This window comes from Rhinatrema bivittatum, chromosome 1, assembly GCF_901001135.1.
Source record: "Rhinatrema bivittatum chromosome 1, aRhiBiv1.1, whole genome shotgun sequence".
Classification (NCBI taxonomy): domain Eukaryota; kingdom Metazoa; phylum Chordata; class Amphibia; order Gymnophiona; family Rhinatrematidae; genus Rhinatrema; species Rhinatrema bivittatum.
Window position 1 is genome coordinate 720436700 of NC_042615.1, and position 24962 is coordinate 720461661.

A 24962-nucleotide genomic window follows, 5' to 3' on the forward strand; every position below is an offset into this window, starting at 1 on the left:
ACTAAACTGGCGATATTCCTTTAATACATAGTATGCTTTCTCAAAAAATCTCTCTAAATCAGACACTTGGCTTCTAACTGCATTAAATGAATGCCTTGTACCATGCAAAAAAAATATGCATTACTTAAAAACATTCTCTGAATTAGCAAATGTTGCTTACCTGTAACAGGTGTTCTCACAGGACAGCAGGAAGTTAGTCCTCACATATGGGTGACATCATCAGGATGGAGCCCAATCACGGAAACATTCTGTCAAAGAGTCTAGAACTTTGATGGCCCCTACTGGGCATGAACAGCATGGCACTAACCCTGCAGCCAGCAGGGGTCCCCCTTCAGTCTTATTTGAAAGCTACAGGCAGTGCCGAAAAATAAAATAATAAAATGTTACGAACCTAACACCGCGGGGCGGTGGGCAGGTTTCGTGAGGACTAACATCCTGCTGTCCTGTGAGAACACCTGTTACAGTTAAGCAACATTTGCTTTCTCACAGGATAAGCAGGATGGTAGTCCTCACATATGGGTGAGTACCGATCTGAGGATGTCCGAACATGCACCAAATGTACCCAAAAGCGTGCAACAGGCACAACTGGGGTGGAATTTGGTAGAAGGCATCCTGAACCCCACCGGGCAGGCAGAAGGGTATAGGTACGTCATGCTGTAAATAAGTTGTGAAGGACAGACTGGCCGAAGATGGAATCTTGTCTTCCGGCTTTGTCCAAGCAATAGTGGGCTGCAAAGATGTGGAGAAAAAGCCACGTGGCAGCCCTGCAGATGTCAGGAAGCGGCACCGATCGCAGGTGTGCTACTGAAGTCACCATGGCCCTCACAGAGTGTGCTTTAACATGGTCTTGAAATGGAATGCCCGCTTGCTGATAGCAAAAAGATATGCACTCCACCAACCAGGAGGAGAGAGTCTGCTTACCCACAGATTTCCCTAACTTGTTAGGGTGGAAAGATACGCACAATTGAGTGCTTTCCCTGTGGGCAGCTATATGGTCTAGGTAGAACGCTAGAGCCCGTTTACAGTCAAGGGTATGCAGAGCCTGTTCTCCTGGGTTGGCATGGGGCCTGGGAAAAAAGGTAGGTAGTATGATGGATTGATTAATGTGAAATTCCGAAACTACCTTAGGTAAAAACTTAGGGTGAGTGCGGAGTACCGCCCGGTCCTGCAGGAGTTTAGTGTAAGGCGGATAGGTAACTAGGGCCTGTAACTCACTAACCCTGCGAGCTGAAGTGATAGCCAAAAGGAAAATCACTTTCCACGTGAGATATTTTAGGTCACAGGAGTGAAGAGGCTCAAATGGTGGTTTCATGAGCCGACCGAGAACCAAATTAAGGTCCCAAGAAGGGGCCGGAGGACGTAATGGGGGCTTGAAATGGAGCACGCCCTTCAAAAAGTGTGTTACAAGGGGTTGTACTGATATAGGGACATCCGACACCTTTATGGAAGGTGGCCACAGCACTGACATGCATTCCTCATGGAAGATGTCTTGAGACCTGACTCTGACAGATGACAGAGATAGTCCAAAACTTCGGGACTGGACAGGAAAAGGGATCAAGGGACTTAAAAGAGCACCATGATGTGAACCTTTTCCATTTATAAGAGTAAGATTTTCTCGTGGAAGGCTTCCGTGAAGCAATCAAGACGCGGGAAACTGGATTGGAAACATTAAGTGGCTGAAGGATTAACCTTTCAACATCCATGCCATCAGGGACAAGGCTTGAAGATTGAGATGGCGAAGGCACCCGTTGCTTTGAGTGATCAGAAGCGGGTCCTTCCCCAAGGGAATGTGCCTGCGGATGGAGAGATCCTGAAGTATGGGAAACCACACTTGGCGTGGCCAGTGAGGTGCCATCAGGATCATGGTTCCCTTGTCCTGACGTAACTTCACGAGAGTCTTCGAGAGAAGAGGAAGTGGAGGGAATGCATAAAGCAGACCGTTTGCCCATGAGAGGGAGAATGCGTCTCTGGGCTGAGAGTGTTTGCTGCGAACGAGGGAGCAGTAATTGTACACTTTGTGGTTCTGAGGGGACGCAAAGAGGTCTATCTGAGGATATCCCCATTGTTGGAAGATGGAGTTCGCTACCGAAGGGTTGAGAGACCACTCGTGCGGTTGAAAAACGCGACCCAGCTTGACTGCAAGCACATTGTTCACTCCCGGCAAGTAGGTGGCCCTGAGGGCCACCTACTTGTCAAATGGGAGAGAGCTTCCGCCCAATTCTGTGCAGCTTCCTGACACAGAAGGAAGGAGACTTTGCCTCCCTGCTTGTTGATGTACCACATGGCCACCTGGTTGTCCGTCTGAATTAGGATGACTTGATTTGACAGGCGATCCTGGAAAGCCCTGAGAGCGTATCTTATTGCTCGAAGCTCCAGGAAATTTATTTGATGTTTGGCTTCCTTTGGAGACCAAGAGACTTGTGTCTGCAGATCAGCTACGTGGGCTCCCCACCCGAGGTTGGAAGCGTCTGTAGTGAGAATGACTTGAGGATTCGGAACCTGAAAGGGCAATCCCTGGAGGAGATTGGTCTGATGTTTCCACCAGGCGAGAGACAGACGGAGTGAGTCGGTGACATGGACAATGGCTGACAGAGGCTGAATAGCTTGAATCCATTGAGACCTCAGAGTCCAGTACATGAGTCTCATGGCCAAGTGGGCCATTGGTATGACATGGACTGAGGACGTCATGTGTCCCAGAAGGATGAGAAAGCGGTCGCAGCGTACTGAGACTGCAGCTGGTGAGCAAGAGACACGAGAGTTAGTGTTCGTTGTCGAGGCAGGAAAGCCTTTGCTTGCAAGGTGTCCAATTCTGCCCCAATGAATGACAAAGATCTTAGATTTAGATTTTCTCGTAATTGACGAGAAATCCTAATGAGACTAGAGTGTGTAGGGTTAGATTGAGGGACGACAGCAGTTTGCTGAGTTGGAGCCCTGATTAACCAGTCGTCCAGATAGGGGTAGATGTGAACACCTTGTTTCCTAAGGAAAGCTGCAATGACTGAGGCATTTTGTAAAGACTCGTGGTGCAGATGCTAGGCCGAACGGAAGCACTCGGTATTGATAGTGCTTGAGGCCTACTAAAAACCTCAGATATTTGCGATGAGCTGGACTTATCGCAATATGGGTGTATGCGTCCTGGAGGTCCAGAGAGCAGAGCCAATCTCCTCTTTGTAGAAGAGGTAGAAACGATCCCAAGGTGACCATTTTGAACTTTTCCTGCTGGACGTACTTGTTGAGAGCATGTAGGTCCCGAATTGGACGAACACCCCCCGATTTTTTGGGGATTAGAAAGTACCGGGAATAGAACCCTAGGCCTTGCTGAGAGTGTGGAACAGGTTCTATTGCTCTTGACTGGAGAAGGAGGGAGACCTCTTGATCCAGAAGGATGGAGTGATCGGATGTTCTCCATGTCTGTAGAGGTGGGGAGTCCGGTGGTAGGGCGAGAAAATTCAGATACTAACCCTGAGCAATGATTGCCAATACCCATTGATCGGATGTGATTGAATGTCACATGTTGTGAAAGTGGCACAGTCGACCTCCCACTGCTTTGTGCGACAGAGGAACCTGGCTGCTGCTCTCCAAGCGGAAGTCAAAAACCTGAAGCAGGCCCTGGCTGGGGAGCTGCTTGTGGTTTTTGTTTTCGGGTTTGGCAAGACTGAGGTTTTTGATAAGGTCTCTTGGCACGGGATCTGGCTGGTGGCGGGTAGGATTTCCTTGGATGGTAGAACGACTTCTTAGAGTCCTTTCTAAAGGACTGCTTTGAGGAGAAGTTGGAAGGCATCGAAGAGAGATGTTTTAGGGTCTCATGATGGTCTTTTAATTCAGCTACTGTCCGTTGGATCTGTTCACCGAACAGATTATCTCCTATACACGGTAGGTTGGACAACCGGTCTTACGCTTCCGGGTGAAGGTCAGAAGACTTGAGCCAGGCACACCGTCTCGCCGAAATAGCAGCTGCAGACACTCTGGTAGAGGTGTCAAAAATGTCATAAGATATTCTGATCTCGTGCTTGCCTGCCTGCCTCAAAACCTTTGCTTACAAGGGTTTGTAGTTGGTCTTGGAATTGCTGAGGCAGGGAGTCTGATAAGTCCTGTATCTGTTTAAAGATGACCCTGTTGTATTGGGTCATATAAAGCTGATAGGCAGCAATTTGGGAGATGAGCTTGGTCCCTTGGAATACTCGTCAACCAATGTTATCTAGGAATTTCTGTCCCTTACCAGGAGGAGTAGACGAGTGAGGTTTTGACCTTTTTGCCCTCTTTTGTGCAGACTCTACCACGACCGAGTGGGATCAAGCTGTGACTTCTGAAATCCTGGGGCTGACTGAACTAAATAAGTGGTGTCAGCCTTTCTGTGTACTGGAGCAATTGATCCAGGATTTTCCCAGTTCTTCTTGCTGATGGATGGGAATAGAAGTGATCACCTTGGGGGCATCCAGAAATTGGAGTAACTCCCATCATCTGGTGCCTATCATCCTGTTCCGTCTGGGTTGAAAAGGAACCAATTCAGACATTTCCTTCCCAAAATTTATAAATGAGAGGTCCTCTGGAGGAGAACGCTTTCTACTCTCAGTGGGTGAAGGTAAGTCATCGGTGTCTGATGTGGTATCATCACCCCAAGTATAAGGATCAGCAGACTTCCCTCTAGGATGTAGAGGAGGTTGGATACCTGAGGGTCCAGGTCTAGGCTCCGAAGGAATCGGGGGAATTACCAGAGGCACCGATGATGACATCGAAGGCACCGGTGCAGGCATCGATGGACGAGTCTGTGGCGCCGACAGACGTATCGGCACTGATGGATGAATCGGTGGCAAGGGACGTATTGGCATCGATGGCTGAGACAAAACTCCTGATGGAGGGATGCAGAACGGTGTTTCTTCTCCCAATGATGCTGTCAATGGGGAAGGCATTGGAGCCATCGGAGACCCAGGATCCATCGGTGGAAAAGCGGCCATCAGCGCTTCCATCTTGGATAGCAGCGGTGCCAGTGCTGCCGGAATCGGGTCGATGGTGGGTTCCACAGTCTGTGCCGGTGCCAGAAGAACCTGAAGACGTTGCATTGCCTTGTCGATGGCCTCCTAAACAAGCCGGTCCAGTTCTTCTTGGAGACCTGGAGCAAGCAGCCCCGGCTCAGGAACAGAAGAAGAAGGCAGAGGCATAGCCGGAGGGACCACCATTAAAGGCGGAGTCGCAGCTCCCGAACCCCGATCGGGGTGACGGTTGCCTCGGTGACACGGTCCAGGAAGAAAGGATGGTGCCTTTCCTGGATGGGGCTTCTTCAACAGCGGCTCGGACGATGGTGAGGTCGATGATTTCGCTCTCTCGATGGTCCGAGTCCAAGTCTTACGGTGTCGATGGTGATCCCCTTGATCCTGAGGGGGAGTAGAGGGTGTCGATGGCCGTGAAGTCGTTGATGGCGGTCTGTCACCGGTTGGTGGTCGATGCTGGCACGAAGTCGACAGTGCCGGTTCAGACGACGTCGATGCAATGGACGGAGTCGGGGTTTGAGCACGGAAGAGGAGTTCCATCTTCTCCATTCTGGCTTTGCGACCTTTTGGTGTCATTAGGGCACATTTGGTGCAAGTCAGGACATCATGCTCACGGCCTAGACACATTACACAGACTTTATGGGGGGTCTGTGATAGACATGGTGCGAGTACAGTCCGGGCACCGACTGAACCCCGACACCATGGCCATTGAAAAAAATCGAGCCGCGGTACGGTCGAAGGCCAGTAGGCCGCGAGGGCGAAACTCAATGGTAATTGTCAGAAAAACGGGTAAAAACTTACCGGAGTACCGCGGTCAGAGAAAAGTTAGAGGAGGGACCCCTGTGGGGCAATTTAACTTTTAATAATTCCGTGAGGAAAATTCCTGTCAGGAATCTCTTCAGAACTCCTTTAACGCGAGGCTACTGCTGCGCAGAAAAAAGAAGACTGAAGAGGGACCCCTGCTAGCTGCAGGGTTAGTGCCATGCTGGGCATGCCCAGTAGGGGCCAGTCAAAGTTCTGGAAACTTTGACAGAAGGTTTCCGTGATTGGGCTCCATCCTGATGTAGTCACCCATATGTGAGGACTACCATCCTGCTTGTCCTGTGAGAAAATCTAAAACAAATTATTACCAAATATGCTATTATTCAACATAAAACATGTTACTATACCTCTTTCACTGAATTCTGTGTTATACCAATATTTTTGGCAGTTGGAGTTTTGAGAGAATTAAAGCTATGTGCAAAATCTTGAGATAATAGAGTCCCAGTCTTGCTTTCTTTAGTTTGGCTTTTCCATTGTGTAGGCTAAAAGAAAAAAGTTACACAATTATGATAACATATACCTATTAAGGGTATACAAGTTTTTAAATAAAATTATCTAGCTTTATTCATGTTACATCATTTGCACAGATTTTAAAACTGCATAACAAGAAAAAAAATTGTATCACTGATAATCAATTGTTCTAATACTGTATGTATTTCAGATTTTGAGGTGGATTTGCAGTCTACCCTAACACTCTCTTGCATAACTAGACCTCAGTATATGAGAGATTAAGCCCTTTTTAACTTGGTCTTCCCTTTACCCTACTTCCAGTTCCAGGCCAGTACCTTAGAACAAAATTCCAATACAGTGCTAGAGGGTGATGTGGTCAAATTTCCTTGTCCCTAATAAAAGTCTTGCTGAGGCATTTTGTAACAACTGGAGTGGTTTTAATAATCCTCAAGGTAGGTCTAGTAATAGCAAGTTGCAGTAATATATGTTGAAAATATTAATGTCTGTAGAAGTGCATTAAGTCGTGTGATATTAGTAATGGTTTCAACTGATGTAAAATTCTCAGTTTGAAGTGTCCTGTTTTAATTAATTTGCTCATGTGCTTTTCATTGTAAAGTTCTCATCAATCTGTATTCCTAGGTCCCATACTCTCTCTGAGGGTGTAATGTAAAATTACTGAGGTCTAGAGGTGGCGATTTGACTATAGAGGAGCTTTTCCTTAAATATATGATTTCAGGTTTTTTTTGTGTTTAGTGTTAGTTTCAGCTGAGATAGTTCTTGCTATATTCCTTTCATGTATATTGATGGTGTAGATGCAGTTTTTTTTTTTCAATGATTTGGCAAATGGAATGTAGAACTGTATGTTATCTGCGTGTAGGAAGTTGGATCCTAGTTCCGCTAGGAATGTACACAGAGGCAGCATATAAAAGTAGAATAGTGCTGCCGATAGTGCTGAACCCTGGGGGACACCTGTATCAATTGGGAAGGTACCAGATATGTGATTGCCTAGTTTGACTTGAAATGACCTATCTGCTTGGAAGGAAGAGAGCTATTTGATATTTCCGTCTATTCCATTTTTTCTCTACTGATGGCATAGCAGAATATGGTCCACAGTATTTCAGGCTATAAGATATCAGGATATAAGATGCATCATTGACAAACCCCTGTAGTACAGGGTCCAAATGAGAAGCTTGGAGTCAGCACCAAGGTGTTGTGTGGATTACAAATTAGTTGATGGATAGAAGACTATGGGTGATGGTAAGTGGAACCTACTCTGAAGAGAGAATGGTGTTAAGTGGAGTGCCACAGGGATAGGTGTTGGGACCGGTTCTGTTCAACCTCTCCTTGAGCGACACTGCAGAAGGGATAGAAGGTAAAGTTTGTCTATTTGCAGATGATACTAAGATCTGCAACAGAGTGGACACACCAGAAGGAGTACAGAGAATGAAATAGGATTTAAGGAAGCTGGAAGAGTGGTCAAAGATATGGCAGTTGGGATTCAATGCCAAGAAATGCAGAGTCATGCATCTGGGGTGTGGAACTCCGAAAGAACTATATGCGTTGGGGGGTTAAGGGCTGATGTGCATGGAGCAGGAGAAAGACCTTGGAGTGATAGTGTAACGACCTGAAGTTGATGAAGTAGTGTGACACGGCGATAGCCAAAGCCAGAAGAATGCTGGGCTGCATAGAGGAATATCTATTAAGAAAAGGGAAGTGATAATCCCCTTGTACAGGTCCTTGGTGAGGCCTCACCTGGAGTACTGTGTTCAGTTCTGGAGACTGTATCTCAAAGGAGACAGAGACAGGATGGAGGCAGTCCAGAGAAGGGTGACCAAAATGGTGGGAGGTCTCCATCGAATGACTTATGAGGAGAGGTTGAAGAACCTGAATATGTATACCCTGGAAGAGAGGAGGAGCAGGGATGATATGATAAAGCCCTTCAGATACTTGAAATATTTTAATTATCCATGGGCGTCAACAAACCTTTACCATTGGAAACAATTTAGTAGAACTAGGGGTCACGATTTGAAACTCCAGGGAGGAAGACTTAGAACCAATGTCAGGAAATATTTCTTCACAAAGAGAGTGGTGGATGCCTGGAATGCCCTTCTGGAGAAAGCGGTGAAGACTAAAACTGTGAAGGATTTCAAAGGGGCATGGGATAAACACTGTGGATCCCTAAAAGGCTAGAGGATGGGAATAAACAAAAAAGCTTAACCAGCATGGAGCGGCAGTTACTACCGTTAAGAGAAACATGGGGGTAACCTACACGGAGCTGCAGTTACTACCTTGGTAAGAACATAAGAACATAAGAAATTGCCATGCTGGGACAGACCAAGGGTCCATCAAGCCCAGCATCCTGTTTCCAACAGAGGCCAAAAACCAGGCCACAAGAACCTGGCAATTACCCAAACACTAAGAAGAACCCATGCTACTGATGCAATTAATAGCAGTGGCTATTCCCTAAGTATATTTGATTAATAGCCATTAATGGACTTCTCCTCCAAGAACTTATCCAAACCTTTTTTAAACCCAGCTACACTAACTGCACTAACTACCTTCTCTGGCAACAAATTCCAGAGCTTGCTGGGCAGACTAGATGGACCATTTTGGTCTTTTTCTGCTGTCATTACTATGTTACTATATTAAAGAAATGAGTAAATTTCTGTTGAACGATTTTTTCTGAATCCAAATTGGATATAGAATACAAGCCGTAAAGCCCGTTAAAACAGGCTACATCCCTCTGTCTCTCACCTCCCCCTCATTCTCTCTCCCCTCACTCTTCACCACCCCCCCTCCCCCACCCACTCCTCCCCACCCTCCCTCTCCTCTCACTCAGTCCCCCCCTCTCCCTCACACTCAGTCCCCCCTCTCCCTCCCTCCCACTCACTCAGTCCCCCTCTCCCTCCCTCCCACTCACTCAGTCCCCCTCTCCCTCCCTCCCACTCAGTCCCTCCCTTCACCCACCTCCATTTCCTCCCGGCGCCGTAAGCGCGACTTCCCGCAACCCTCACCCGGCTCCATTAACTCCTCCCGCTCCTGCCGGCAGATCTCGGGGGGGGGGGGGGTGTGTCACTCCCGCGCGCGCGGCAGTGACCCCCCCGAGATCTGCCGGCAGATCTGGGGAGGAGAAGCAGCGGCGCCGCGCACGCGCGGTGCCGCTGCTTCTCCTCCCGCTCCTGCCGGCAGATCTCGGGGGGGGGGGGGCGCGGGAGTGACACCCCCCCCCGAGATCTGCCGGCAGATCTGGGGAGGAGAAGCAGCGGCACCGCGCGCGGCGCCGCTGCTTCTCCTCCCGCTCCTGCGGCCCCACCGCTATTTTTTTTTTTCTGACCGACGTCCTTGCCCGCACATGCGCAGTAGAGCTGCGCTCTACTGCGCATTTGCGGGCCGTCGGTCACAGGCCATTTATAAGGTAGATTGTCTTCTAGTGGTTTTCTAATTGAGATAACACTGCTTTGTCTAGGACTTTTGCGATAAAAAGCAAGTTGGATATTGGTCAATAATTGTCCCAATTGTAAATTCTGCCAGATTTACTGTCTGCAAGAAAATGTACCCAAGCCATTGCCACCCAAAGGTATTATAGCATCCTGCCAGACACATATGCCCAATTTGAGCCAAAGCATTGGTACCAGCTGTTCCCAGCGCATATCGCATTGCTGTGTACAGCCAATCCCTGGCCCTCCTGGCTACCCAATGGATGAAGGAGTGTCCCACAGTCCAGACTGTCCTTCGCCCCTGGGGCAGACCTGTAAAGAAACTGAACATTAAATATTATTCATTGATTATTAAATTTGGTATAACATACAAATTCACTGCGAAAGACCTCCATCTACCTATCCAGCTTGAGCTGTGCTGGAGGCAGCACCAATCCCAAAATTGTCAGCCCTACCTGCACAAAGGCCACCTAAGTACTACAGAAAATTGATATTTAATAAGTAAGACATCAGAGTATATTAGCAGATGCTGTTCTCTGGGAGGTCTGCCATCTAAATAATTGCTCACATTCTTTAAATAGCAAGTGACCTGCGATTCAACCTGCCTCAGGCAGAGTTACCCCTTTACCCGCCTGGTCAGTCTTAGATCTGTGTATAATGAGGACAGTCTTTTCTTTCACCTGCACATTCCACATAAGTAACCCATAAAAGCTTTGATAATTCTTCGAAGTAGCTGCTAGCTTGCTCACCTTCAAGGCCCGAAAAAAGCTAATGCAAAAGCCACCTGGAATAAATTAATTTCAAAACTGTACTCACAAACTTGCCAAAGGCTAACTAATAGGACATGGGTGATAGGCCTTAGGTCCTTCATGGGCTCCACCTTCCTTGCCCACCCAGTAAACATCTTCTTTACTGTGAATCACTTAGATGGACCTCCCAAACCCTGCACCTTTGTAAAAAAAAAAAATAAATAAAAAAAATTCCAAAACCTGCCAAGTGTTTGATTACAGCCCCCTTGGTTAGACCCTCATCCCTTGCCCTAGCAACATGTTTAATATCAAAGCTGATTGGGACTAGGCCCTTTTCCCAACCCAGTCCTTTCAAGAAACCCTTCATGCAACCATAACCTTGGCGATAGATCGACTAAGTAGCAGGTACTACTGATCCCTGCAAAAGATCCCATGTGGTAGAGAATCCCAATCTTCCCTAGGTGCTCTGGTACCAGAAATCCCACGTCGCCTGCATCTGGGACCTGTTTACGAAACAAATCCCACTTAGGAGGGGAAAGAGAATCCCCTACACCATTACTAACCCCAGGCACATGCTGCGCCCTGAACATCATACTGAGTCGCAGACATTGGAGCACTATTTCTCTGCACAAATCAAATACCTGAATGCATCTTGCAGACTGTTAGCCTCCTTAAAAATACCCCCCTCATCGGAATGATTCTATACACAAAGTTCAAGCTACCTATCAGTCACTGTATACTGGCCAATATTAACGTCTTGGCCTGAACTGCCTACTGAATCATTTCTTGGAGCTTGTGCATCTTGTTCAGCGGAAGCCTGGATACCTCTTCCTCAGAACCTATCTCAAAACCCAAAAAAATAGAATGGTCAATGACCCTCAGTTTTTTCCCTCACTAATGTAACAATGAATTTGTCCACAAGAACCTGGAATTCCTCCAACAGATGAATGCATGGATCTTTTCCTGCTGGTCAGATAAAGCAAAATTGCTTACCTTGTAATAGGTGTTATCCCAGGACAGCAGGATGTAGTCTTCACATATGGGTGACATCAGTAATGGAGCCCTATGTACGGAAAACTTCTTTCAAAGTTACTATGAAACTTTTGACTGGCACCAGAGTGCCTACTGAGCATGCCCAGCATGCCATGATATTCCCTGCCACAGGGGTCTCCCTTCAGTCTGTTTTGTAGCAATAAGCATTAGCCAAAAAATAAAATAATAAAACGTATCGGACCCAACTCCGCGGGGTGGCGGGTGGGTTTCGTGAGGACTACATCCTGCTGTCCTGGGATAACACCTATTACAAGGTAAGCAATTTTGCTTTATCCCAGGACAAGCAGGATGCTAGTCCTCACATATGGGTGATTAGCAAGCTAGAGGCTGAATCATTTGATATTGAGGCAACAGTGAAGTATTGTTGTTGAAATGAATCAGCCGAAGATCACAGCAGGTTGGTTGTAGAAGGAGTTGGGATTACACTGGAAACAAGTTCTTTAAGACAGATTGTCCATATGCTGAATCCTGCCTTCCTTGTCTAAACAGTAGTGAGCTGCAAAGGTGTGAAGAGAACTCCATGTTGCTGCTTTACAAATGTCCAGAATAGGTACAGAGCGAAGGTGTGCTACTGAGGTTGACATTGCTCTGACTGAATGCGCTTTTCCTCGCCTTTGAAGAGTAAGGCATGCTTTCTCATAACAAAACTGTATGCAATCTGCTAACCAGTTTGACAAAGTATGTTTACCCACTGCTCTACCTGGTTTGTTTGGATCATAGGATACAAATAGTTGAGTGGATTTCCTCTGGACTGTAGTGCTGTTTAAATAGAAGGATAGCGCACGTTTACAGTCCAAGGTGTGTAAGGCTCTTTCTCCCTGGTGAGAGTGAGGCCTAGGAAAGAATGTTGGTAGAACTATGGATTGGTTCAAATGAAATTCCGTGACTACTTTTGGAAGGAATTTGGGATGAGTACGGAGGACCACCCTGTCATGTAGGAACTTTGTAAAAGGTTCGTATGTGACAAGAGCTTGTAGTTCACTGACTCTTCTAGCTAATGTAATGGCTCTGAGGAATACAGTTTTCCATGTAAGATATTTAAGGTCACAGGTATCTATGGGTTCGAAAGGAGAACGCATAAGCCTGGCTAATACCACGTTCAGGTCCCATTGTATGCTTGGGGAATGAACTGGAGGTTTAATGTGAATTAGGCCTCTCATAAATTTACTGACTAGAGGCTGTGTAGAGATAGGTGTGTCTCCCAGCTTGTTATGATAAGCTGAGATTGCACTCAAGTGTACTCTTACAGATGACGTCTTAAGACCAGAGTCTGAGAGATGGTATAGGTAATCTAGCAGTGAGGTAGTGGGGCAAGTGAACGGATCTAGAGCTTTCTGGGTGCACCACAAAGTAAACCGTTTCCATTTGTAGGAATAATTCTTTCTAGTGGAAGGTTTACGTGAAGCTATCAGCACTTGAGATATAGTGGTTGGAAGGTTGAGTGGTTGTAAGATCAAGCTTTCAACATCCATGCTGTCAGGGACAGGGATTGAAGGTTGGGATGGCGCAACTGACCCTGTTCCTGAGTTATGAGATTGGGAGCTACTCCCAGGCGAATTGGATTCCTGACTGAGAGATCTAGAAGTGTGGGAAACCATACCTGTCGAGGCCAGTAAGGGGCTATGAGTATCATGGTCCCCTTGTCCTGTTGTAGCTTCACTAGAGTTTTGGTTATGAGTGGTATCGGTGGATACGCATGTAACAGGCCTGAATTCCAATGGCGAGCAAAGGAGTCCTTTGGTAGGCTGTTCTGCTGGCGGAGGAGAGAGCAGTAATTGTTCACTTTGTAGTTCAGATGGGATGCAAAGAGATCTATTGTTTGTTGACCCCAGCATTGAAAGATCTTAGTTGCTATCGCTGGATCTAGGGAACTGACGGCTGAGGTGATCTGCTACTACGTTGTGGATGCCTGCTAGGTAAGTGGCCCGTAGAAGAATTGAATGTGTCAGGGCCCAGTCCCAAATCTGTGCTGCTTCTTGACAAAGGAGGTAGGAACCTGTTCCCCCTTGTTTGTTGATGTACCACATAGCTACTTGTGTTGTCCGTTTGGATCAGAACAGTCTTGTGTGAAAGGAAGTCCTTGAACGCATGTAGCGCATAACGTATAGCTCGAAGCTCTAGGAAGTTTATTTGAAAGGAGGCTTCGAGTTTTGTCCACGTCCCTTGTGTCTTTAGATGACCAATATGTGCTCCCCAACCTAAGGTGGATGCATCTGTAGTTAAAGTCACTTGTGGAACTGGTTGCTGGAAAGGTAGACCTTTGAGCAGGTTGTTCATTGATGTCCACCAAAGGAGGAAGGAACTCAGATCTTGTGTTATCTGAATGGGAGTGGACAATGTTGAGATTACTTACCTGATAATCTCCTTTTCCTTAGTGTAGACAGATGGACTCAGAACGAATGGGTATAGTATGCTCGTGCTAGCAGTTGGAGACGGATCTGACGTCAGCATGGGTATATATACCCCCACAAGAAGCGCAGCAACCCAGTAATCTTCCTTGCAAAAGCTGCTATGGATGTATGTGTACTGACAATCAAAGAATTAGTGAAACAGGATTCCCCTGACCGATTGATAGTAGCTGGAGACCGCCAGCATTCACAACCGGAAGGCGTCGACACCTGGCAAAGGGGACGCTCTTATGTAAGAAAATGACATGGCCTACACCTTGAATCGGTGAAACCCATGTATACCGGCAGCCTGGGCGGGATGCTGAGTCCATCTGTCTACACAAAGGAAAAGGAGATTATCAGGTAAGTAATCTCAACATTTCCTAGTGTGTAGCCAGATGGACTCAGAACGAATGGGATGTACAAAAGCTTTACTCCCAGCCTGGGTGGGAAGCTGCCTGAGGACCGTGTAAGGACTGTCCTCGCAAATGCTGTGTCCTCCCTGGCCTGGACATCCAGACGGTAGAACCTGGAGAAGGTATGGAGGGAGGACCAAGTCGCCGCTTTACATATTTCTGCAGGCGACAGCATCCTGGATTCTGCCCAAGATGCTGCTTGGGCTCTGGTAGAATGAGCCTTGACTTGTAGAGGCGGTGACTTCCCGGCCTCTACGTAAGCTGCTTTGATAACTTCTTTAATCCAGCGGGCGATGGTGGGCCGCGAGGCCGCTTCACCTTGTTTCTTTCCGCTGTGCAATTCCAAATATCTGTGTCAATTCCAAATATCTGGGCAGCAATCTGCCGATGTCGAGATGGCGTAGTAAACGCCCTTCTTCTGATTTCTTCAAACCCGCCGTGGTAGGCAAAGATATGGTTTGGTTGAGGTGAAATTGTGAGACCACTTTAGGTAGAAAGGAGGGAACCGTGCGAAGATGGATCGCCTCAGGAGTGATTCTGAGAAAGGGATCACAGCAGGACAGCGCTTGTAGCTCAGAGATGCAGCGAGCTGAACATACTGCCAGCAGAAACACCATCTTCAAACTTAGAGAACGGAGAGACAGGCCCAGAAGGGGTCTGAAGGTGGATCCCGCGAGGAAATCCAAAACTAGGTTGAGGTTCCACAGGGGCACTGGCCACTTCAGTGACGGACGAATGTGCTTGACTCCTTTCAGGAAGCGAGAAACATCTGGATGCGTGGCAATGGTCTTGCCATCCCTCCTGGGACCGTAGCATGACAGCGCAGCCACCTGAACCTTGATGGAGCTTAGGGAGAGACCCTTCTGCAGCCCATCCTGTAGAAAATCCAGAACAATAGGAATTGTGGTCGCATGTGGGTTGGTGCCATGAGTGTCGCACCAGGCTTCAAACACTCTCCAGATCCTTACGTAGGTGAGGGATGTGGAAAACTTGCGAGCTCGGAGAAGTGTATCTATCACGGGCTCTGAGTAACCTCTTTTCTTCAGTCTAGCCCTCTCAATAGCCAGACCGTAAGAGAGAATTGAGCCGGATCCTCGTGGAGGATGGGACCTTGACGAAGCAGGTCCCTGAGAGGAGGCAGGGGAAGGGGCTCCCCTGCCAGTAGTCTTCTCATGTCCGCGTACCAAGGTCTTCTTGGCCAGTCTGGTGCCACTAGAAGAACTAGGCCCCAGTGCTTCTGAATCTTGTGGATAAGGGCGCCCAGCAGAGGCCACGGATGAAAGGCGTATAGCAGAGTCCCTGGAGGCCATGGCTGAACCAGGGCATCGATCCCGCGAGAGAACGGATCTCGCTTGCGGCTGAAGTAACTGGGAACGAGCATTGGACTTGTCCGCTAGTAAGTCCATGTCCAGAATCCCCCAGTGATCCACAATCATCTGGAAGGCTGTGGACGACAGCTGCCATTCCCCCTGGGTTTAGGCTTTCTCTGCTGAGGAAGTCTGCCGTGGTGTTGTCCTTCCGGGCAATGTGGACGGCGGAGATGTCCTGAAGATTCGCCTCTGCCCAAGCCATCAGCGGGGCTATCTCTAGAGATACCTGTCTGCTTCTGGTTCCGCCCTGGCGGTTGATGTATGCCACCGTGGTGGCGTTGTCGGACATCACTCTGACTGCTCGGTTCCGCAGTCTGTGAGCAAATTGCAGGCAGGCTAACCGGACTGCTCGTGCCTCTAGACAGTTGATGTTCCACCCGGACTCTTCTCTGTCCCACCGCCCTTGTGCGGTGAGTTCTTCGCAGTGTGCTCCCCAGCCGCTCAGGCTGGCATCTGTGGTGAGCAGAGTCCATGTGGGGGCGGACATCTTCGACCCCCTGCTCGTGTGGTTGGACGGCAACCACCACCGTAACTGGGTCCGCACTCTGGCTGGCAGAGGTAGGTGCTTGGAATAATTCCGGAAGCGGGGGCTCCAGCGAGAGAGCAGGGAGCGTTGGAGAGGTCTCATATGGGCCCTTGCCCAGGGTACCACTTCCAGGGTGGATGCCATGAGGCCGAGCACCTGCAGATAATCCCAAGCTATGGGCCGGCTGGCTCCCATCAAGGACCGGAGGCGCGTCTGAAGTTTTAACCTTCTCTTGGTAGTGAGACTGACTTTGTCTGCCTGGGTGTCGAACTGTACTCCCAGGTATTCCAGTGATTGGGAAGGCTGTAGGCAACTCTTGTTGAGGTTGACTATCCATCCCAGGCTTTCCAGAAGGGCGATCACTCTGTCGGTTGTCTGATGGCTCTCCTCTCATGATTTCGCCCTGATCAGCCAATCGTCTAGGTAGGGATGGACAAGGATTCCTTCCCGTCTGAGCGCCGCTGCTACCACTACGACCACCTTGGTGAAGGTCCGCGGCGACGTGGCTAACCTGAAGGGCAGAGCCCGGAATTGGAAATGGCATCCCAGAACTTTGAAGCGTAGGTAGCGCTGATGATCCGGATGGATCGGGATATGCAGGTAGGCTTCTGACAAGTCTAAGGCCGTGAGGAATTCTCCTGGCTGTACTGCGGTCTTGACTGAGCGCAGAGTTTCCATGCGAAACCTCGGGACCCTTAAGTATCGATTGACGGACTTGAGGTCCCATACGGGCCAGAAAGTGCCCTCTTTCTTGGGTACCATGAAATAAATGGAATACTGTCCAGAATTCATTTCCCAGGCAGGTACTGGGATGATGGCTTTCAAGGACAGGAGCCTCGCCAGGGTAGCTTCCAATGCTGCCTTCTTGTGTATGGGACATGAAGATTCCACAAACTTGTCCGGAGGGAGATGATGAAAGTCCAGATAATACCCCTCTCGGATGATGGCGAGGACCCACTGGTCCGACGTAATCTCGACCCATCTGGAGTAGAAGAGGGTTAACCTGCCCCCTATGGCTCCGTCCCCCGGATGGATCGGCTGATTCTCATTGTGAGGCGCGGCCGGGAACTGAACCCGAGCCGGCTCCCCTCTTGCGCTGCTTGGTCCGAAAGGACTGGTTCCTGGCCTGAGGACGAGGTGCCTGGTAGCGACTCCTATAGAGAGTGAAACGCTGGGAGCTTCTACCTCTGGAGGGCCTTGGAAAGGCACGCTGGTTCCTTCTGAACCGATCTTCTGGCAGTCGAGGTACTGGAAAGGCACCCCATGTGCTGGCCAGTTTATCAAGGTCGCTGCCGAACAGGAAAGAACCCCTAAAGGGCATTCTGGTGAGGCGCGTCTTCGAAGGAGCATCGGCTGACCAATTCCGTATCCAGAGCTGCCTCCTGGCGGCTACGGAGGATGAGACCCCCTTGGCTGTTGTACGAACTAGGTCTGATGCAGCATCCATGAGGAACGAGAGAGCTGACTCCATGTCTGTTGCCGGAGCATTGTTCCTGACCTGTGACAAACAGGAATGCGTCACCACTGTGCAGCAGGTTGCGATCCGCAAAGATAGAGCTGCCACCTCAAAGGTCTGTTTCAGAATGGCGTCCAGTCGCCGGTCATGAGGCTCCTTGAGGGCCGCCCCCCCCCTCAACTGGAACGGTAGTGTGCTTGACCACAGCGCTAACCAAGGCGTCCACCTGAGGGCACGCCAACATCTCCTTGATTGCTGGTTCCAGGGGGTACATGCCCGTCAGGGCCCAACCCCCTTTGAATGAGGCCGCTGGTGCAGCCCATTCCAAATCTATCAGTTGCTGTGCTGCTTGCAAGAAAGGAAAATGGCGGGCTGTAGGACGAAGACCTTCCAGCAGGAGGTTCTGCGTAGAGGGCACCGTAGTGCTGGGACCTGTAATATCCAACTCCGCCAGGCACTGAGATACTAGGTCGGAGAGATCCACCTTAGGGAAGAACCGTCTCATGGTTCAATCCCTGAGGGAAGTTCCCCCTCCTCCAGGGGTTCGGACTCATCCTCCGAGACATCAGGGTCCGCCTGAACCGGACTGCTCGGAGGCGGGTGCCCATGATAAGGGCGCAAAGGTCCAGGGGCAGGATCAGCTGGAGTAACAACAGCAGCGGCCGCAGCAGCAGGGCCTGGACGGGAAGCTGATTGCATCTGTACAAAGGCATGAATCTCCTTAAAGAGATCCACCCAGGAAATGGAAGCGGTCTCTAGTCGTCGGGGTACCAGGTCCCCCGGGATTCCAGGTTGTTCGAGACTGCCTGCTAGATCCGGGGTGGCCCCTGGGGAACTGTCAGCAAACCTTGGTTGAGACTGGTCCTGGCCCGAGGCTCCCACGGCCTCCTCACATTGGGCACAAGGGGGGTCTGGCTCCTCGCTATGCGTGGCTCTAAGCTGGCATGCTGAGCAGAGGCCGAGGGCTTTAATGCCGGAATCAGGAGGCGCCGCCACTGAAGATGCTGAGGCGTTCTGTTCCATCGCAGCTTGGGAATATACGCCCAATACAATATGCGCTCAATAATATGCGGCAGCAATATGCGCTTAATAGAACAGGCGCTTAATAATATGCGGCAGCAAAATGGCGCTTAATACAATAGGCGCTCAATAATATGCGGCAGCAATATACGCTTAATACAACAGGCGCTCATTAATATGCGGTCAGCAATATACGCTCAATGATATCCAATATGCGCTCATTAGTATGCGGTCAGCAACATACGTTCAATGATATCCAATATGCGCTCATTAGTATGCGGTCAGCAACATACGTTCAATGATATACAATATGCGCTCATTAGTATGCGGTCAGCAACATACGCACAATGATATACAATATGCGCTTAGTCATAGACAGGCGCCTATCATGGGCGCTCAATACCTGAACAAGGCCAACAAAATGGCGTTCTCCACGGCGTGCCGCCTACAGGCCACGCCGCAGATCCTCGTCCCTCGGAGACCAAAAAGTAAGAGATGTACACCTTACCTGATCCTCAGCGCTTCCCGGCTGTAACCAGGGCGGTCTCCGGCTGCGGGGGGAGAGGGCCAGTACCTTCACTGCCGCGCTTGAGGAATTTCACCCGCTGCCTCTGAGCCGCCGAACTCGTCTCGCTCGAGACTAAGTCCACGCCGGGACCGAGGCGCCACTCAGCCTGACCCGAGCCCTTCACGCTCGGGGGCTAGATCCCTGCCACGATTCGGCCACCGGACCGAGGCCTAGACTTCCGAGGGATCGCGAAAATCACCCCGGGAAACTCAACTGGGGGAGGGACCGTAAGGTATCACCGCAGGAGTGCGGGGCTTGATGTTCCTGGAGAAATTTTAGTAAGTAGAATAGAGAAAGTAGAAAATAAAAAGTAGTATTGGAAAACACGCTCTGCGAGCGTGCAGGCTCTCCAAACTGCTTTGGAGACGGAAATTACTGGGTTGCTGCACTTCCTGTGGGGGTATATATACCCGTGCTGACGTCAGATCCGTCTCCAACTGCTAGCACGAGCATACTATACCCATTCGTTCTGAGTCCATCTGGCTACACGCTAGGAAATGGTTGAATGGCTTGAATCCACTGATTTTTGAGTGTCCATTGCATTAGTCGCATGGTCAGTCTGGCCATGGGAGTGACGTGAACTGTGGAGGCCATGTGTCCGAGTAGGGGTGAGGCACTGATGAGCTGTAACTTGAGATTGATTGCGAAAAGTGTGCCAGGAGAACAAGTGTTTGAGCACGGTCTCTTGGAAGAAAAGCTTTTGCTGTGATGGTGTTTAGATCTGCACCTATGAACTGCAACAGGTGAGATGGTGTGAATTGGGATTTTTGGTAGTTGATGAGAAATCCCAAGGAGTGAAGCAAGTTGACTGTGAGCTTGAGGGAATTGAGAGCTCCTTCTTGTGTCTGACTCCTGATGAGCCAATCGTCCAGATAAGGGAATACATGTAACCTTTTGTTTGTGGAGGTGAGCCACCGCCACTGCCAGACACTTTGTGAGCACTCGAGGTGCTGAGGCTAGGCCGAATGGAAGCACTCGGTATTGAAAGTGTTGTCCTTCGACCAGAAATCGCAGGTACTGGCGATGAGGAGGAAAAATGGGAATGTGAGCGTAGGCGTCTTGAAGATCCAGAGAGCAGAGCCAATCTCCTTTATGAAGAAGAGGTAGCATGGTGCCTAATGATACCATCCTGGATTTTTCTTTTTTGATAAACTTGTTGAGATTTCTGAGATCCAGGATTGGACGTAGACCCCCGGTTTTCTTTGGAATGAGGAAATATCGGGAGTAGAATCCTCTGCCCCACTGAGGCCTGGGAACTGGTTCTATGGCCCTGGCTCTCAGAAGGGTGGATAATTCTGCTTTTAGGATTTTGGAGTGATGATTCACTGTCCAAGATGAAAGAGGAGGATTTTCGTTTGGTACAGTGAGAAAATCCAATCGGTACCCTTGAGCTGTAATTGAGAGTACCCATTGGTCTGTTGTGATGGAGGTCCAAGTGTGATGGTAATAAGTTATGCAACCTCCGACTGGTAAGTGTGGAAGAGGATTTTGATAGGGACTTCTGCTCTCTGGGTGAATTTCAAAAGCCTGATGTAGATGTAGTCTGAGCAGGCGGTTGGGGCCTAGTAGGCCTTTGTCGAACCTGGGAACGCTGAGTGGGGCATGGTTGCCTGGCTCGGCCTCCTGGAGGGTAGTATCGCCGAGGACGATAGTAAGGTCTCCTTACTTCTCTTCTAGGAGGTCTCCTAGAAGGTTGATGTGTCTCCTGAAGGATTAGTGACAGTTGTTTCAGGGTTTGTGTGTGGTCTTTTATGGACACCATTGCCTCTTTGACCTTGTCTCCAAATAGGTTTTCACCCAGACAAGGTAGGTCAGCCAATCTCTCTTGGACTTCTGGCCTTAGTTCAGAAGATTTTAGCCAAGCCCATCTACGAGCCGTAATACCTGAGGCTGATAATCGAGAAGCCGTCTCGAAAGTGTCATATGTGGCTCTCACTTCGTGCTTGCCTGCTTCTAGGCCTTTATGCACGAGACGTAAGAAACCTTCTTGAAACTGTTCTGGAAGTTCTTGAGCAAGACCTTCTACCTGTTTCCATAGATTGCGCTGGTACTGGTTCATGAATAATTGGTAAGAGTTTATCCTTGAGACCAGCATTGCACCCTGAAAAATCTTTCTTCCTAAACTGTCCAGGAAACGACTGTCCTTCCCTGGAGGTGTGGAAGCATGCGTCTTAAGCCTCTTAGCTTTCTTCTGGGCTGATTCAACTACCACAGACTGGTGTGGTTGTTGAGCTTTATGAAAACTGGGTATGGGTTGGACGAGATATGTGGCATCTGCATGCTTGTTAACTGCAGCCACTGATCCAGGATGCTCCCACATTCTGTACATGAGCTCTTGAAGGACTTCATGTACTGGTATAGCAAATGTTGCTTACCTGATGTAACAGGTGTTCTCACAGGACAGCAGGATGTTAGTCCTCACAAATGGGTGACATCGAGGATGGAGCCCAACCATGGAAAACTTCTTTCAAAGTTTCTGGAACTTTGACTGGCCCCTACTGGGCATGCCCAGCACGGCACCAACCCTGCAGCCAGCAGGGGTCCCCCTTCAGTCTTGTTTCAAAGCTACAGGCAGTGCCGAAAAATAAAATAAGAAAAATGAACCCAACACCGCGGGGTGGCGGGCGGGTTTCGTGAGGACTAACATCCTGCTGTCCTGTGAGAACACCTGTTACATCAGGTAAGCAACATTTGCTTTCTCACAGGACAAGCAGGATGGTTGTTCTCACAAATGGGTGAGTACCGAGCTGAGGATGTCCGAACGTGCACCAAAAATACGTGTTGTGCCTGTGCAACAGGCACAACAACTGGGGTGAAGTTTGATAGAGGACATCCGCACCCCACCAGGTAGGCGGAAGGGTGTTGGTACGTCATGTTGGAAAAACGTTATGTAAGACAGATTGGCCGAAGATGGAATCCTGTCTTCCAGCTTTGTCCAAACAGTAGTGGGCTGCAAAGGTATGGAGAGAACTCCAGGTGGCAGCCCTGCAGATGTCAGGAAGCGGCACCGATCGAAGGTGAGCTACTGAAGTCGCCATGGCCCTCACAGAGTGTGCTTTAACACGGTCTTGAAAGGGAATGCCAGCTTGCTGATAACAGAAAGAGATGCAGTCCGCCAACCAGGAGGAAAGAGCCTGTTTACCCACCGGTTGCTCTAACTTGTTAGGATGGAAAGAGACGAATAATTGAGTGCTCTTCCTGTGGGCAACTGTACGGTCTAGATAGAAAGCTAGAGCTCGTTTACAGTCAAGGGTATGCAGAGTCTGTTCCCCGGAGTTGGAGTGGGGCCTGGGAAAGAAAATAGGTAGTATGATGGACTGATTAATATGAAACTCCGAAACTACCTTAGGTAAGAATTTAGGGTGAGTGCGGAGTACCGCCCGGTCCTGCAGGAGTTTAGTGTAAGGCGGATAGGTAACTAGGGCCTGTAACTCACTAACCCTGCGAGCTGAAGTGATAGCCAAAAGGAAAATCACTTTCCATGTGAGATATTTAAGGTCACAGGAGTGAAGAGGTTCGAAGGGTGGTTTCATAAGGCGACCAAGAACCAGATTAAGATCCCAAGATGGGGCCGGAGGACGTAAAGGTGGCTTCAAATGGAGCAAGCCTTTAAGAAAACGTGTTACAAGGGGTTGTACTGAAATAGGGACACCCCCGATACCTTTATGGAAAGCGGCTACCGCACTGACATGCATTCTAATAGATGAGGTCTTTAGACCTGATTCTGACAAATGCCAAAGATAGTCCAAAAATTTAGGAATTGGACAGGAAAGGGGATCAAGGGACTGAAGTGCACCATGATGTGTACCTTTTCCATTTATAGGAGTAAGATTTTCTTGTGGAAGGCTTTCGTGAAGCGATGAGGACACGAGAAACTGAATCCGATAGGTTAAGTGGTTGAAGGACTAACCTTTCAACATCCATGCCGTCAGGGATAAGGCTTGGAGATTGGGATGGAGGCGGCATCCGTCGTTTTGAGTGATCAATGCGGGTCCTTTCCCAAGGGAATGTGTCTGCGGATGGAGAGATCCTGGAGTATGGGAAACCACACTTGGCGTGGCCAATGCGGTGCTATCAGGATCATGGTTCCCTTGTCCTGACGTAGCTTCACAAGAGTCTTCGACAGAAGAGGAAGTGGAGGGAATGCATAAAACAGACCGGTTGTCCACGGGAGGGAGAATGCATCCCTGGGCCGAGATGAGATGCTGAGTCCGAATGAGAGAGCAGTAATTGGCCACTTTGTGGTTCTGAGGGGATGCAAAGAGGTCTGTGTGGGGATAACCCCATTTCTGGAAAAGAGAGGTCGCTACCAAGGGACTGAGTGACCACTCGTGCGGTTGGAAGACACGGCTCAGCCGGTCTGCCAAGACATTTTCTACCCCCGGCAAGTAGGTGGCCCTGAGGTACATGGAACGGAAGAGGGCTTCTGCCCAAATCTGCGCAGTTTCCTGACAGAGAAGGAAGGAGCCTGTGCATCCCTGCTTGTTGATGTACCACATGGCCACCTGGTTGTCTGTCTGAATCAAGATTATGTGATTTGATAGGCAATCTTGAAAGGCTCTGAGAGCATATCGGATTGCTCGAAGCTCCAGGAAATTTATCTGGTGTTTGGCTTCCTCTGGAGACCAGAATCCTTGAGTTTGTAGACCGTTTACTTGGGCTCCCCAGCCGACATTGGAAGCGTCGGTGGTGAGAATTATTTGAGGATCTGGTGGGCAAGAGACAGACGGAGTGCGTCGGTGACGCGGACAATGGTCGACAGAAGCTGAGTGGCTTGAATCCATTGTGATTTCAGAGTCCATTGCATGACTCATGGCTAGACAGGCCATTGGAGTCACAAACTGAGGAGGCCATGTGTCCCAGCAGAATGAGGAATTGGCGAGCTGTTGCTGTGGGTTGAGACTGCAACTGGCAAGCTAGGGACACAAGGGTTTGAACCCGTTGATGAGGAAGGAAGGCTTTTGCCTGTAAGGTGTCCAAGTCTGCTCCAATGAAGGATAAGGTTTGAGATGGGAGTAAGTAGGATTTCTCGTAGTTGACAAGAAATCCTAGGGAAATTAGAGTTCGAATTGTTAGGGTCAGGGAAGACCGAGCGATTTGCTGGGTTGTGGCCCTGATCAACCAATCGTCCAAGTAGGGGTAGACATGGACGCCTTCCTTCCTGAGGAACGCTGCAACCACTACGAGACATTTGGTGAAGACTCGCGGTGCGGATGCTAGACCAAATGGGAGCACTCTGTATTGATAGTGGTTTTGGCCTACTAGAAAACGGAGGTATCTGCGATGAGACTGAGTTATCGCAATGTGGGTGTAAGCGTCTCTGAGGTCTAGAGAACAGAGCCAGTCCTCTCTTTGCAGCAGAGGGAGAAGCGAGCCCAGGGTTACCATCTTGAACTTCTCTCTGTGAAGGTACTTGTTGAGGGCCCGTAGGTCCAGGATTGGTCGAAGTCCTCCTGACGTTTTTGGGATCAGAAAGTACCTGGAATAGAACCCTAGTCCTTGTTGCGAGAGAGGAACGGGTTCTATAGCATTGGACTGGAGGAGAAAGGAAACTTCCTGCTCTAGAAGAACAGAGTGGTCGGTAAGTCTCCACGCTTGCAGAGGTGGAGAGTCCGCAGGAAGAGTTAGGAAGTTGAGATGGTAACCATGTGCAATTATCGCTAGCACCCATTGATCTGTGGTGATGCGATGCCATTTTTCTGTAAAGTGGCTTAGTCGAC

General features: G+C 49.2%; 1 protein-coding gene across 6 annotated transcripts in view; it reads right to left on the minus strand.

Moving 5' to 3' along the window:
* GPBP1 (GC-rich promoter binding protein 1) overlaps window positions 1-24962 on the minus strand; it is a 453143-nt gene that overhangs the window by 140729 nt on the left and 287452 nt on the right. For all 6 annotated transcript variants that reach the window (XM_029576801.1, XM_029576791.1, XM_029576781.1 and 3 more), the window contains one exon: window positions 6158-6292. In XM_029576801.1, the coding sequence (XP_029432661.1) occupies window positions 6158-6292 (135 nt within the window). The remainder of the gene's footprint in view (window positions 1-6157; window positions 6293-24962) is intronic.